Genomic DNA, 13629 nt, shown 5'->3' with positions numbered 1-13629 from the left:
GACCAAACTGGAATAGCCGTCTCCCCAATCTTGACACAAATGGCACAGGCACACCTCCCTCCCTACTCTATACACACGCTTACTCTACCCTACAGCAAGGCAACTGAGAGTCAGTTTTTATGCTCTCGGCCTCTTACTACAAGAGCGCGTGCAAACATGGCCGCAACAGGTCTAGCCCCACCCCCAGCCTCACTGTGCCCCCCCCCCCCCCCGAGGTGCCTAGTCTGTCGGTCGCACAGCCCGGCCGTCGCGAATCAAGGTCACCTGCGTCACCCAGTGGGCCCATGCACCTCGGCGCCTTGATAAGAGCTCCATCTCGCCCATAGCTACCCGTTGCTCCAGCTCCTCCAACCCCCATCTCTCCTGCTCCTCCTCATCCTCTCCCCCAGCTTCCATCTCTCATACTTCCATCCCCCCTTCCATCATCTCTTCCTTCGCAGCTTCAATAGTGCTGCGACCAACTTCGCTCTCTCTTTGAATACAAGTCACTCGCTGTGCGAGCTCCCCATTCACCACCCATCATGAAGTACAGCATTCTCTCGGTGCTGCCGGCGCTTGCCGCTGCCTCTCCCACCTTCTCCACTGAGACCATCCACAAAGACGCAGCCCCCGTGCTGTCGTCAACACACGCAAAGGAGGTGCCCAACTCGTACATGGTTGTCTTCAAGAAGCATGTCAAAGACACGCATGCCAAGGAGCACCATGAATGGGTGCAGAGCGTTCACTCCAAGAGCCAGGAGCGCATGGAGCTCAAGAAGCGCTCAGACTTCCCCATGTCGTCTGCCATCTTTGATGGTCTCAAGCACACATACAACATGGCCGGCATGATGGGCTACTCTGGCCACTTCGATGACGAGACCATCGAGGCCATCCGGAGACACCCTGATGTAAGTGATGACTCTTTTGGTTCTCTCTTCGTTCGCTATTTCTACATCATGTATTCTCGAGCGTCATCGCAGCGTTCTTTGCGGAAGACGCGTTCTGCCGGCTTTGTGGCGAGTCCTGGCTGTGGTGGCTGTTGCCTAGAGCTCCGACTCAAGCCTCAAAGCGACAGAATCCGTGCACCTGCAAACGAGCATTTTGCCATCCCCATTCTACACACTATGTCGCGCTCGATACAGCTCTCCAGCAAGCTCCCCATGTCGCCACTCGCGGTCGGCCTGGTGGCGTCTGGACTCAGCTGAGCTGAGAGGCTGGGGCTTATCTCCGCACCCAAACTCCGGATATCGCAATCGCACGTGATCCATCTTGGTACTCAGGCACTGACGCGTCATGGTAGGTCGACTACATCGAGCGCGACTCCGAGGTCCACACTCTCGGTGACGACTACGAGACCGAGAAGAACGCGCCGTGGGGTCTTGCCCGTATTTCCCACCGCGACTCCCTGACCTTTGGCTCATGGAACAAATACCTCTACGCCGCCGACGGTGGTGAGGGTGTCGATGTGTACGTCATCGACACCGGCACAAACACCAAGCACGTCGACTTTGAGGGCCGTGCCAAGTGGGGAAAGACCATTCCCAGTGGCGATGCCGATGAGGATGGCAATGGCCACGGCACCCACTGCTCCGGCACGGTTGCCGGTAAGAAGTACGGTGTGGCCAAGAAGGCCAACGTCTACGCCGTCAAGGTGCTCCGTTCCAACGGCTCTGGCACCATGTCCGATGTCGTCAAGGGTGTCGAATGGGCTGCCAAGTCTCACATTGATACCGTCAAGGCTGCCAAGGATGGCAAGAAGAAGGGCTTCAAGGGTAGCGCAGCCAACATGAGCTTGGGAGGTGGCAAGTCTACCACTCTCGACCTTGCTGTCAATGCTGCTGTCGATGCTGGTATCCACTTCGCCGTCGCTGCCGGTAATGACAATGCCGACTCCTGCAACTACTCTCCTGCTGCTGCTGAGAACGCTGTCACCGTCGGTGCCTCCACCCTCCTTGATGAGCGTGCCTACTTCTCCAACTATGGAAAGTGCAATGACATCTTTGCCCCCGGTCTCAACATCCTCTCGACCTGGATCGGCTCTGAGCACGCCACCAACACCATTTCCGGTACCTCCATGGCCTCCCCTCACATTGCTGGTCTCCTTGCCTACATGCTGTCTCTCCAGCCCGCCAAGGACTCTGCCTACGCTGTCGCCGACATCACTCCTAAGAAGCTCAAGGCCAACCTCATCTCTGTTGCCACTGTCGGTGCCCTCTCTGACGTCCCAAGCAACACCAAGAACATCCTTGCCTGGAACGGTGGAGGTTCATCCAACTACACTGAGATTGTCGAGAAGGGTGGCTACACCGTCAAGAAGGCTATCAAGGAGGAGAAGGAGTCTGACTTCCACATTGCCATTCCTTCTCTTGCCGACATCGAGGCCGACTTTGAGAAGGCCAAGGAGTCTGCTGGCCGCCAGGCGCACCACGCTAGTGGAAAGCTCCAGAAGCTCGAGGCAGAGATTGAGGACTTCATCGCTGGGGAGATGGAGGCCATGTTCGAGAAGGTCAAGGAGCGTGTTGCCAGCCAGTAAATGGCAGCAACTCGCCGTCTGCCCTTGATTCGGGTTGATGAATAGCGCACGCGTTGCATACTGTAGCCCGGGCTACGATCTGGGCTCGCTACTTACAAGCATGCAAACTGTATGGACATGTTGGGCATTAGGGCGTTGGGGATCATCGCACGATGCATACTTTTATCCTTTGGGCTCCTAACTTGATGTAACTGGTATGTGAATCGATCTCTTTTCTAGGCTGGAACGTAAAGGAAGAAAGGAGGTTAGATATCTGGAATGAATCTTTCCAACTCCAACACTGTGTGTGCATTCCCAGGTGTGACGTGCATAATGACATGGATGTGCATTGAAAACAAGTACTGTCTCGAATGGATGTTTTTGTGGTGGATGCAAGACATGACACCCCTAGCCGTGCATGCACTATGTCCTACTACTTGCCATGACCAGTAAGGGAATCATCGCATGAGCATGGCTGTATCATCAGACAGTAAGCTCAAGCTAGTCGTAGGAGCGCAGAACCATCTGTTGGACCTTCTTGGACGTGAAGTGCAACATACGTCTCTTCTAGCTAACCACACTTGCGTTGTTTCGTGGAACTGTCGCTCGCTGTCCGGGAAGTACCTGGATCACAGCGTCTGATGGTCATGTACTAGGAAATGGAGTAGAGTAGAGTAGAGCATAAGCCAACAGTTTACTCCCAGTTTGATGCACCGCGCGATGCTAGAGCTTCCACGGGGGTCAAGGTTAGCGGTGTAGATCGGCGTGACGTCATGCATCACCGGTGGGAACATTGGGAAACCGGAAATAAGACCCAGGTTGCAGAGCCAAACTTGGCAGGGCGGGTTGGTGTCGCTGGTGGAGGCCTTGATCGAGGCTTGATCGGCCTTGGAGGAGGGAGCGTGTCTTGGAGATTGCTTATTTGGCACGATTTTGAAGATAGCTAGCAATGTTTGGTGTTCAGGGTTGGGAGGTTACGATCTAGGGAGATGAATACCGGTAGAATCAACAACATGACGTAGCAGCACGCAAGGTGTAAGTAAACATGCACATGTCTCCCTTCTACTATAGAGTTTCTTCTCCTCTCCTCCCCCCGGTGTCTTGCCCCATTTTGACCCACTATTGCCACTACGTTTATCGCTTTCTGAGAGGTCCCAGTACGCTCCTCTAACAGCTCTCTACTACTCTACTAGACCTAGTTGACAGTAGCGGTTGCAACTTCTCAGCACTCTGCAGTATCAAAGGGTCCTGTATGACGTTGTGACGGGTGGAAAGTAACCCTGTGATGCACTCGGTCCTGCCAGTCCGGCAACCGCGCCGCCTAACGACATCACCCTGGGCCCAATGTACATACATGAAGCGCGCTTCTTCCGCATCGCAGTTGTGACGTTCATCGATAATCATTCGTTATTGACCTCACCCACATCCGAGAACCAGCCCTCATCTTTCACACACATCCTTCCATTTTATGCAGGTTCAATACTAGGGCGTGTGCTTCTTACCGTCTCACTGGAAGAGCTGACCGCATTCTTCCCTCATCATGGCTTCAGCAGCGGAGGTCAAGCCCACAATTCATGACCCCGACACCCTCGACCACAAGGAAGCCGGCGACACTGAGAGGAAGAGCACTCTCTCTGGAAATGGCCATCACGACAGCCCAACGGACTTTGCCTCTAGCGAGGCAGACCGCCAGCACTACGGGAAATACGGCACCTACGATCGCTACGAGATCACAGAGGAGGACTGCTATGACGAGCTGGGCTTCTCTTTCCCATCATGGAAGAAATGGACTATTCTCAGCATCGTGTTCCTCGTACAGGTCAGCATGAACTTCAACACATCGCTTTACAGCAATGCCGTCACTGGCATCTCATCTGAGTTTGGCGTCAGCGCACAAGCGGCGCGACTTGGTGCTGCCCTCTTCTTAATTACCTATGCCTTTGGCTGCGAGCTGTGGGCACCCTGGAGTGAGGAGCTGGGAAGGTGGCCAATCCTCCAGCTGAGTTTGTTCTTTGTCAACATCTGGCAGATTCCTGTGGGAATTGCACCGAATTTCGCCACTATTTTGGTCTGTCGCTCACTTGGTGGTCTTTCGACTGCTGGTGGTTCGGTGACGCTGGCCATGGTCGCTGACATGCACGTATCTTCTCCTGCATGTACACAAAGAGGCCCACTAACATGTTATAGGTGGGAGCCTGATAACCAGCAATATGCCGTAGCTTTTATTGTCTTCTCGTCCGTTGGCGGATCAGTCCTCGGACCCATTGTTGGAGGTTTCGTTGAACAGTTTCTAGCATGGCGATGGAACATATGGATTCAGTTGATTTTTGGTGGCGCGGTTCAGATGTTGCACGCCGTCTGTGTCCCAGAGACTCGCACAACCATCTTGCTCGATCGCATCGCAAAGAAGCGCCGTACGGAGGGCGAGAAGAATGGCAAGGCAGTCAACATCTTTGGACCCAACGAGCTCAAAAATTTCAAGGAGCGCTTCAGCGCACGGGAAATCATCATCACTTGGGTCCGTCCCTTCCGCATGTTTCTTACTGAGCCCATCGTCTTGGTCTTATCACTGCTGTCTGGTTTCTCCGACGCCATCATCTTCATGTTCCTCCAGTCCTACGCGCTGGTATTCGAACAGTGGGAGTTCTCGGCCTCGCAAATCGGCCTGTCATTTGTCGCCATTGGGATTGGATACTTCATCGCATGGTTTTCCTTCTTCCCAGCAATCAAGCGTAATATCCGATTGCGGACGGAGAAACCACAGGACGAGCACGCACAGTACGAAGCTCGACTCTGGTGGCTACTGTACACTGCCCCTTGCCTTCCCATCGGCTTGATCATCTTCGCATGGACCTCGACCGGACCACCCATCCACTGGATCGCCCCTCTAATCGGCTCCGCCGTCATTGGCATCGCAAACTACGCAATCTACATGGCAACCATCGACTACATGATCTGCGCCTACGGCCCTTACTCTGCCTCTGCAACCGGCGGCAACGGCTGGGCCCGCGACTTCCTCGCCGGAGTCCTCACCCTCCCCGCCACCCCCTTCTTCTCCAACATTGGCGGCAAAAACCACCTCGCGTACGCGTCGACGATTCTCTTTGCAATCTCCCTCCTCCTCGTCGTCTCCGTCTACATCATCTACTGGAAGGGCCCCGTTCTCCGCAAACGCAGCCCGTTTGCCCAGCAACTCAGTGCGGCCCGCGACGAGACGGGCGGCCGCCGTGTCAGCAATTTACCGGGCTTGTATGCGGGTTCGAGGCGGAATTCGTCGGTTGCGCGGCAGGGGGGTAGGAGGTCGAGTGTGTCGGCGGGGTTGCAGGCTGAGAATGCGTTTCATCGGGGGGCGGAGGCGCAGCGGGAGAGGATGGGTGGTGGGAGGTAGGAGGGGGGAGTTGGGGTGTGTTTTGTTATGGATGGGTGGGGGGTGGTTGTATAGAGTGAGAGGAGTTGGGGAAGTTGGCTGTAGAGTATCAGCATGATGGACATGCACAATAGGGAGAAGTTCTTCTGGCTTTTGTGACGTATCACTCCTCACCGCGTCATTTCCTTGAACAACCTGTGTTTAGGAAAAGTCCTGCAGGTCAAAGGAAACGCAGCCTATCTTGCCCGTTCTTGCCCTGCCAGCGCTTCCCAAATAGATGAACGATTGTCCATGCTGTTCCCACTATTCATACAGCACGGCAAGTTTGGAGCCAAAGTGCCGGTTGGGAAAGTGTGCTGCGTGTGCTGCGTGTACTGTACTGTACAGAAGGAAGAGATATTGGGCTTTTGCTTTTTGTGATGTGTTTGTCAGTACCATGTCCCACCAGACACCCACCATCACTCCCCATACCCACACCCTTTCCACAACTCCACGGCAAAAGCTGCAAGGCATCGCGCTTACTGTACACACCATCAAACACCCACGTCTCCAATCGCAACTCCCACAGCAGCCAGAGTAGACGCACAGCACACGCTCCCGCCACCATACCGGTACCCGCCATTCTCTTATCAGTCCCGGGATCAGTGCAAACGCGGAATTTATCCTATTGTGCATGCCACCGCCAAGGGCTTGACTTATCCCACGCCGCACCTCCATCTTACTCAAAGAATGCAATGATGTACAAGCGCTTTCATCGCGCCGTAGAAGCTGGTTGCTGGGCTGGCTCTCTAACCCGCCATGTGCAATCGGAGTTCTAGGCGTGGGGAATGCTCGCCCAGCTAGCGTTATCTGTGGCCAATTAGACTTGAGGGTGCGCGTTGGCGATGTTTTGCTGTGCGTTTGGGGTAGGGTGGGAGATTGTGGGGTTTGGTTGGCGTTGGGATGGGTGTTGGGATGGGTGGACGGTGTGTTCGGTGTGTGGGTTTGGTGGGTTTGGGGGATGGAGGTGGGTTAGGTATGCTGCATGGTATTCTCCTTGGTGTTTTGGTTGAAGATGCAGCCTCAAGGATTGAAACGGGCTAGGCGGGTTCACTGGGCCGATAGATGGACTTAGTGCAGGGCGGGAGGGGAGCGTGCAACATGCTTTGTCTTAGTGTGCTATGTGAGAATGCTTTCAAGGGATGTTAGTTCTAGTATCGAATTCACAGATGTCTGTCTTACCTGATACTCTCTTGCTTGGGTGAAGAGTGTGTAGGTATGATTCTGGCTTGAATCTCGGGAGAATACGAATAGCTACCTCTAATATGCGTTCTTGATGGTAAAGAATAGCACACTATTATGGCAACGAGGGGAAGGAGAGGCTGCTTATCAAGGTTTGTTCTTACGTGATGCTCATGTGTTATAGTCGGGTTCAACCTTGTTAAGCTTTCTGAAGCTTCGACAGTACCGGTAAGCTTCGGCGGGTGTTTCATGCTCGACGGTAATCTGTTAGAGCTCGGATGGTGATCTACCAAGCATGGTCGAATGTTTTTAAGCGTTGATGCTGTTGTGAATCCTGATGTTGGCCAACACCGTAGGTATGCGCTTGTAACAGTCGCGTTTCTGCTTGCCACGTCATATTGATCTTCTATCAAAATGTGGTAGTAGCATCCTTGGAGCGACGTTGTGGGTGCAGTGCAACGACCGCCTAGGTACTAGCCGCAGACATAACCAGAACAATATAAGCCCTCTCGATCAAAGGCTAATCTGATAGGGGCTACAGCCAGTTGGTGGGTGGGCGTATCGGTGTGAAGATAGCGGTCCGTCGCTAGTGTACACAATCATCATCTTAGGTAAGTACCATGCAACCTATCTTCCCTCAACTGAACTTAGATGCCCTGGCCAGCTGCCCGTGTGGCCGCCCACCACCGTTGCAATGCCGAGAATGCGCCTGAGCGTTCTGGTGAATGAGATAAGATACAACCATGTCCCGCCACTTTGGTGTTTTGTGCCTTTGTTGGAATCAAACATATTTACACAATGGCTGGCGGCGGCACTCCTGTTGGACCTTCAGCATCGCCTTTGGGCCAGGCCTGGGGATATGGTATCGTTCTTGGTATTGGGTTTTTGTTCGCTCTGGGCATGGTATATATATTCTTCTTTCGATTGCAAAGACGGGTTATTAATCAACAACAGGTCTTCACAACATGGGTTCTCAGGCGCTACAACAACGAACTCCAAACATCAGAAATGTTCTCGACGGCCGGGCGTTCCGTCAAATCTGGCCTCGTCGCATCAGCTGTTGTTTCCAGCTGGACTTGGGCTGCTACCCTTTTGCAGAGCTCCTCGGTTGCCTTTCGCTATGGTACACAACCTTCCTCCAGCCCGTATCTGGATGAATACTGATATTTCACAGGTGTCTCAGGTCCACTGTGGTATGCTGCTGGAGCTACCGTTCAGATCCTGCTGTTCGCTACGGTTGCGATTGAGTTGAAGCGAAGGGCTCCCAATGCTCATGTGAGTGCACTTCACCCATGCTTCCAACCATAGCACCTGCAATCTAACACCGACCAGACATTCCTCGAAGCCGTTCGCGCTCGCTATGGAAAGGCGACACATTGTGTCTACATAACCTTCGGCCTCTTCACCAACATACTCGTCACCGCCATGCTGCTCACCGGTGGCTCGGCTGTCATCACCTCTTTGACTGGGGTCCCCACTGCGGCCGCTTGTTTCCTGCTCCCGCTCGGAGTCGTCATTTACACCATGTTTGGTGGCATCAAGGCTACATTCCTTACTGATTATATCCACACTGTGATTCTTTTGGTCATCTTGTTGATATTCGCTTTCACGACATATGCTACGGGCGATCGTCTCGGCTCCCCAAAGGCTGTCTACGACCGACTCCAAGAGCTCTCGAACATCACGCCAGTTCCAGGTAATGCAGGAGGAAGCTATCTCACGATTAGGAGTAAGGAAGGTGCTATTTTCTTCGTCATCAACATCATTGGCAACTTTGGGACAGTTTTCATGGACAACGGATACTATAACAAAGCCATCGCCGCGTCTCCGGTTCACGCGCTTCCTGGATACATCATTGGTGGACTCTCTTGGTTTGCTATCCCAGTAAGTATCTGGAGCAATTGAAAACATATTGTAAATCTACTGACATAACGAAGTGGCTCTGCGCGACAACAATGGGCCTGGCCGCACTGGCTTTACAGAACACGGAATACTTTCCTACCTATCCAAATGTAATGGCGGAAGCAGATATTAGTGCCGGTCTTACGCTGCCGTATGCTGCAGTTGCCCTTCTGGGATCTGGAGGAGCCGTGGGCACGCTTTTGATTGTCTTCATGGCGGTTACCTCTGCATTTTCCGCTCAGCTCATTGCTGTCTCTTCGATTTTGACTTATGATGGTATGCAATTCTCATATGTATGCATTGATGCTGAACTAACGCAACGACAGTGTACGGGGCATATATCAACACCAACGCTAGCGGAAAAAGGCTGGTGTACACTTCGCATGTATGTGTTTGTGGATTCGGTCTTGTCATGGCAGGCTTCTCCACTGGATTGCACTATGCTGGCATCAGGTGAGTCTATTGGCTATCATTCATGGCTTGACTAACAAATAATCAGCATGGGTTGGCTGTACGTGTTCATGGGTGTCATCATCTCATCTGCTGTACTTCCCGCTGCTCTTACCTTGATGTGGAAGGGCCAGAATAAATGGGCAGCAACCCTCTCTCCGATCCTGGGTCTCTGCTGCAGCATTACCGCGTGGCTTGTCACAACCTCCAAGCTAAACGATGGTGTAATCTCAGTTGCAACATCTGGCGCCAACAATCCCATGTTGGCTGGCAACGTTGTCGCCTTGTTGTCTCCCATGGTATTCATCCCAGTGTTTACACTAATTTTCGGTGTTGGTACGTAAGCATCTTGGAATGTCCCCCCAACAATACTGACATTCCCTCTAGACAATTACGATTGGATCTCTATGAAACAGATTCGCCTTGTCGATGATTCTGATGTCACAGCAGCCGCAAACATGGACCTCGAAGCCGTGCACGGCCGCCACTCTGCTCTCAGCCCTGAAGCCGAGGCCGCGGAACAAGCCAAACTATTCCGCGCTTCCAGGATTGCAAAGATCACAACAGCAACGCTCACACTCATTCTCCTGGTTCTCTGGCCTATGCCACTATACGGCTCAGGTTATATCTTCAGCGAGAAGTTTTTCGCGGGCTGGGTCATTGTCGGTATCATCTGGCTCCTCTGCTCGACTTTGGCTGTGGGCGTGTATCCATTGTGGGAAGGCAGGGCCAGCTTGAAGAGGAACTTTGGAGGTATGTGGAGAGAGGTGACAGGTAAGGGAAGGCCCAGCGCGGCTCGTATCACGTTTGTTGGGGTAAAGAAGGATGGGGAGGTATCAGGGATGCATACGCCGAAAGAGGCGGATGGGGACGTCATAGAGAAGAAATAGTAGAGAGATAGGAGGGTTACCGGTTCACATTGATACTATTGCTGCGATAGACCAGGGCAAAGCTACATGTATTGCTTCGACACTTATATTTTATAGACTTTTATTCTACACTTGACCCATCACTTGAAATATTAAACTCCAGGGGGGCTCATGAATCGTGTCTCCAGGCCTAGATCAGCACGACCTTCATACCGGTACTCCATAGTGTCGGATCCAAAGCAGTCTTCACTCCCCACACACGTTCTGGCCCTTTTTCGACTTCCATCAAGCCTCCCTTGCTTTTTCTCCCCGCAATCCCGATCCACTATTCAGGGGGATCGCGTGCATCAACCTGGGTTCTGGAAAGAAGAGAAGACAAAGTCATACCGAGGCTGTGGCATGCCCAGTATGACATGCGGTGTAATCGGCCCTTCTTCACCCCCAAGCTACTCATTGCCATTTAATTCTGAGCACGCCGCGGAGTCTCCATGGATGATGCGTGATTCGTGCTATTGACACCTTCCCGGTCCTGAATGAGATGACGCTCTGGTAACACCTGAGAGTAAGCGACAAGGCACTTAACGACGCCCCAACGGTGCGCCACAAGAACTGAAAGCGACCGATTGCAGGAACAATGACCCAAGGAGCTATTGTCCTGGGGTATCACCCCGCGACCCAACGTCTCCAGCCGTACCCCTAATGACTTCGGGGCAATTGAATCCGGGGCAACAAGGATCATTCGAAATGCTGCGCACGCGTCCCATTCGCGACTGTGCTGGGTGTATATAATCTTGAGAGCCGCCCTGGAAATTTTGCTCCACCGGACACCGTCGGTTTCACAGCAACAATGGGCGCAGTCAAGTTCTTTTGTCTTGCGACTGCATTCGCTTCACTCATTACAGCCGCGCCATTTGAGGAGCGTGCGAGGAAGCCTAAGAGCTTTCTCAAAGAACTGGGCAACTCGACGTGGCTATTAGGCAATGAGATTTGGAATGTCACCCAGAATCGGCAGTATGCCAACAAGTTGTACTATAAGGGAAAAGACCGTGTCGGCAATGCGGTGGGACATTATGTGAGCTACAGTACGTTTGCCATGCCCTAAGAGATGAACGCCGTAGGAGCTTTGACTAACAAACCCCACAGACGGAGCTGCTTCAGACCTCAACTGGACATCTGCTGCCATTGCAGACTCAGGAAGCGATTGGATCAATGTCAAGTTCACTGCAAAAGAGGGCGACTTCCATTGGGTTATTTACGATGGCCTTCCTGGCGCCTACCAATACTTCGTCAACCATGCGCTTCCCACCCTCGGCGAGTTTCGCACACTTTGGCGCTTGGACAACGCCTCCTTCCCTAGGGGCATGAACGATATTAAGGACGGTGTTCTTCCAGCACTCGAAGAGTACCTCTCTGCTACCAATGTCTTTGACGAGACCTGGCAGAAGGCCGATGGAACCTTCTTGACCAAATATGACTGGTCTGGGGTTCTCAGGGACCAAAAGTACTACGGGGTATATGGTGATGAAGTCGGCAGCTGGTACATAAATCCTGGCAAAGACTACTTCAACGGCGATCAGACGAAGCAAGAGCTAATGGTATGTCGACTGGTGCATGTATATCGTGGCACAGGAGACGCAATACAGTGCTGACCACTTTCTAGGTTCACCGAGAGTCCAAGACCGGAGACGCAGTACAACTCAACATGATCCACGGTACCCATTTCCAGGCTGTCTCCCGTGACGCCTTTGCAGATGGAAAAACCTGGGGTCCATGGCTATGGTACCTCAACGACGGCTCCAAAGAGGACGCAGCATCACGCTGGCAAAAGGAAGAAGCTGCATGGCCATACAAGTGGTTTGAAGACAAGGCCTATCAATCCCGTGGCAAGATTCAAGGCCAATTACGCCTTAGCGACGGGCGCCCTGCATCTGGCGCCGCCGTGTTCCTCGGTGACAATAACAATGCATCGATATCTACTCTCGACCAAGGCCAGGGATACTACTACACCACGTATGCCGACGCCGACGGCAAATTCGTCATCAAAGACATTCGCACAGGAACCTATGCTCTTTACGCCTGGGGCGCCGGCGGCAAACTCAGCGACGTCACCACAAACTTCACACAAAACGACATCGTCGTACGCCGAGGCAAAAACACCAACATCAAAACCCTCACCTGGCCCATTGCCGACATCTCCAAGCGCATCTTCCAACTCGGTGCCTTTGATCGCCGCACCGATGGCTTCAAGCTCTCTGGTCCCACGCCCTTTGAACACGGCCGCATTGCCAAGTGCCCTGGCAACCTAACGTATACAATCGGATCCAGCTCACTAGAGGACTGGTGCTTTGGCCAATCTAGCCTGGGAACATGGAGTATCAACTTTCCCGTCGACAACCGCACATCCACCGCCGCTGCAAAGCTGACCCTATCACTCGCGGGCTTCTCGCAAGGCACCAGCGCAGATATCTTGCTCAACAATGTTAAAGTGGGGAATATCACGAGCAAGAGTCTGTTGAATAGTCAGGATACGTATCGTGGTGCAACGAGGAATGGAGAGTGGAGGCTGTTGGAGTTTCCAGTCTCAGCTGGGGGGTTGAAGGCGGGAATGAATAGCTTGGACGTTAAGGTCATTGAGTCGACGCGCTGGAGGGGTTGGCTTTGGGATAGTATTGTGTTGGAGAGGATATGAAACCTCTGTCATGGGTTTTGTACATACTTATGGTAGCTTACGCCCTTTATGTTAATAAAGTTTATGAGTTCTGCATTGTGGGCATGACCGTCGTTGTGATTTGACCTATTTTGAGACGGACACTCTGGGCACTTTGGAAGGAGACGGCTATTGTTAGACAGGATAGCGATTACATCATGGGGAAAGATATTCGCGTTAAGAGGTTGAATTCGTCGTGTGTGAAGGCGCAAAATAATCAATCATTAGGCAGAATACCCAAATTACAAAAACGCAAGCACGCACAACCCCCTCCTTCACACCCATCCTCCACTAAACCTCTGCAACACAACCGCCACTCAAACCACCTCTCCTAAATAACACTCCAAACAGCAACTCAGCCCACTCTCTTGAAACATATAAATTACACACAATGTCCTGCCACGGGACATACCAATTTTACATCGACACCATGACCTGCAGATCCTGCGACACACCGGCGTTTACATGGATGGCGGAAGCCTTCGCGTGTCCGGTTTGTGGGGGAACTGACTATGCGTATCCTCTGTGTGAGACTGAGGCTTGCGATGAAGAAGGGGATGGTGATGGGGGTTTGGGCTTGCTAGATGGTTGTGCGACTGGAGTAGGTGGCGGGCTTCCGGCG

The 13629-nt window shown here is 52.7% G+C and overlaps 4 protein-coding genes across 4 annotated transcripts; all 4 read left to right on the top strand.

Moving 5' to 3' along the window:
- The first annotated feature begins 336 nt into the window (after positions 1-336).
- On the top strand, positions 337-2792 carry IAQ61_006704 (uncharacterized protein). The gene is made up of 2 exons (XM_066097281.1): positions 337-887; positions 1280-2792. The coding sequence occupies exons 1-2, from the start codon at positions 522-524 to the stop codon at positions 2510-2512; spliced, it is 1599 nt and encodes a 532-aa protein (XP_065952758.1). The 5' UTR covers positions 337-521; the 3' UTR covers positions 2513-2792.
- Positions 2793-4031: 1239 nt separating this feature from the next.
- IAQ61_006703 (uncharacterized protein) lies at positions 4032-5879 on the top strand (the record flags this gene model as incomplete). The annotated part of the gene is made up of 1 exon (XM_003845552.1): positions 4032-5879. One exon carries the CDS (start codon positions 4032-4034, stop codon positions 5877-5879), a length of 1848 nt encoding a protein of 615 aa, XP_003845600.1.
- A 1998-nt stretch (positions 5880-7877) lies between these two features.
- Positions 7878-10321, top strand: IAQ61_006702 (uncharacterized protein; the record flags this gene model as incomplete). Its single annotated transcript, XM_003845551.1, has 8 exons — positions 7878-7982; positions 8034-8202; positions 8254-8354; positions 8412-8963; positions 9017-9257; positions 9308-9434; positions 9481-9767; positions 9819-10321. The coding sequence occupies 8 exons, from the start codon at positions 7878-7880 to the stop codon at positions 10319-10321; spliced, it is 2085 nt and encodes a 694-aa protein (XP_003845599.1).
- Positions 10322-11147: 826 nt separating this feature from the next.
- On the top strand, positions 11148-12989 carry IAQ61_006701 (uncharacterized protein; the record flags this gene model as incomplete). Its single annotated transcript, XM_066097280.1, has 3 exons — positions 11148-11382; positions 11444-11895; positions 11979-12989. The coding sequence occupies 3 exons, from the start codon at positions 11148-11150 to the stop codon at positions 12987-12989; spliced, it is 1698 nt and encodes a 565-aa protein (XP_065952757.1).
- Positions 12990-13629: the final 640 nt, after the last annotated feature.

The sequence above is a fragment of the Plenodomus lingam genome (genome assembly GCF_022343315.1).
Source record: "Plenodomus lingam strain CAN1 chromosome Unknown contig_26, whole genome shotgun sequence".
NCBI classification, from domain to species: domain Eukaryota; kingdom Fungi; phylum Ascomycota; class Dothideomycetes; order Pleosporales; family Leptosphaeriaceae; genus Plenodomus; species Plenodomus lingam.
This window is presented reverse-complemented; position numbering and strand designations above follow the sequence as displayed.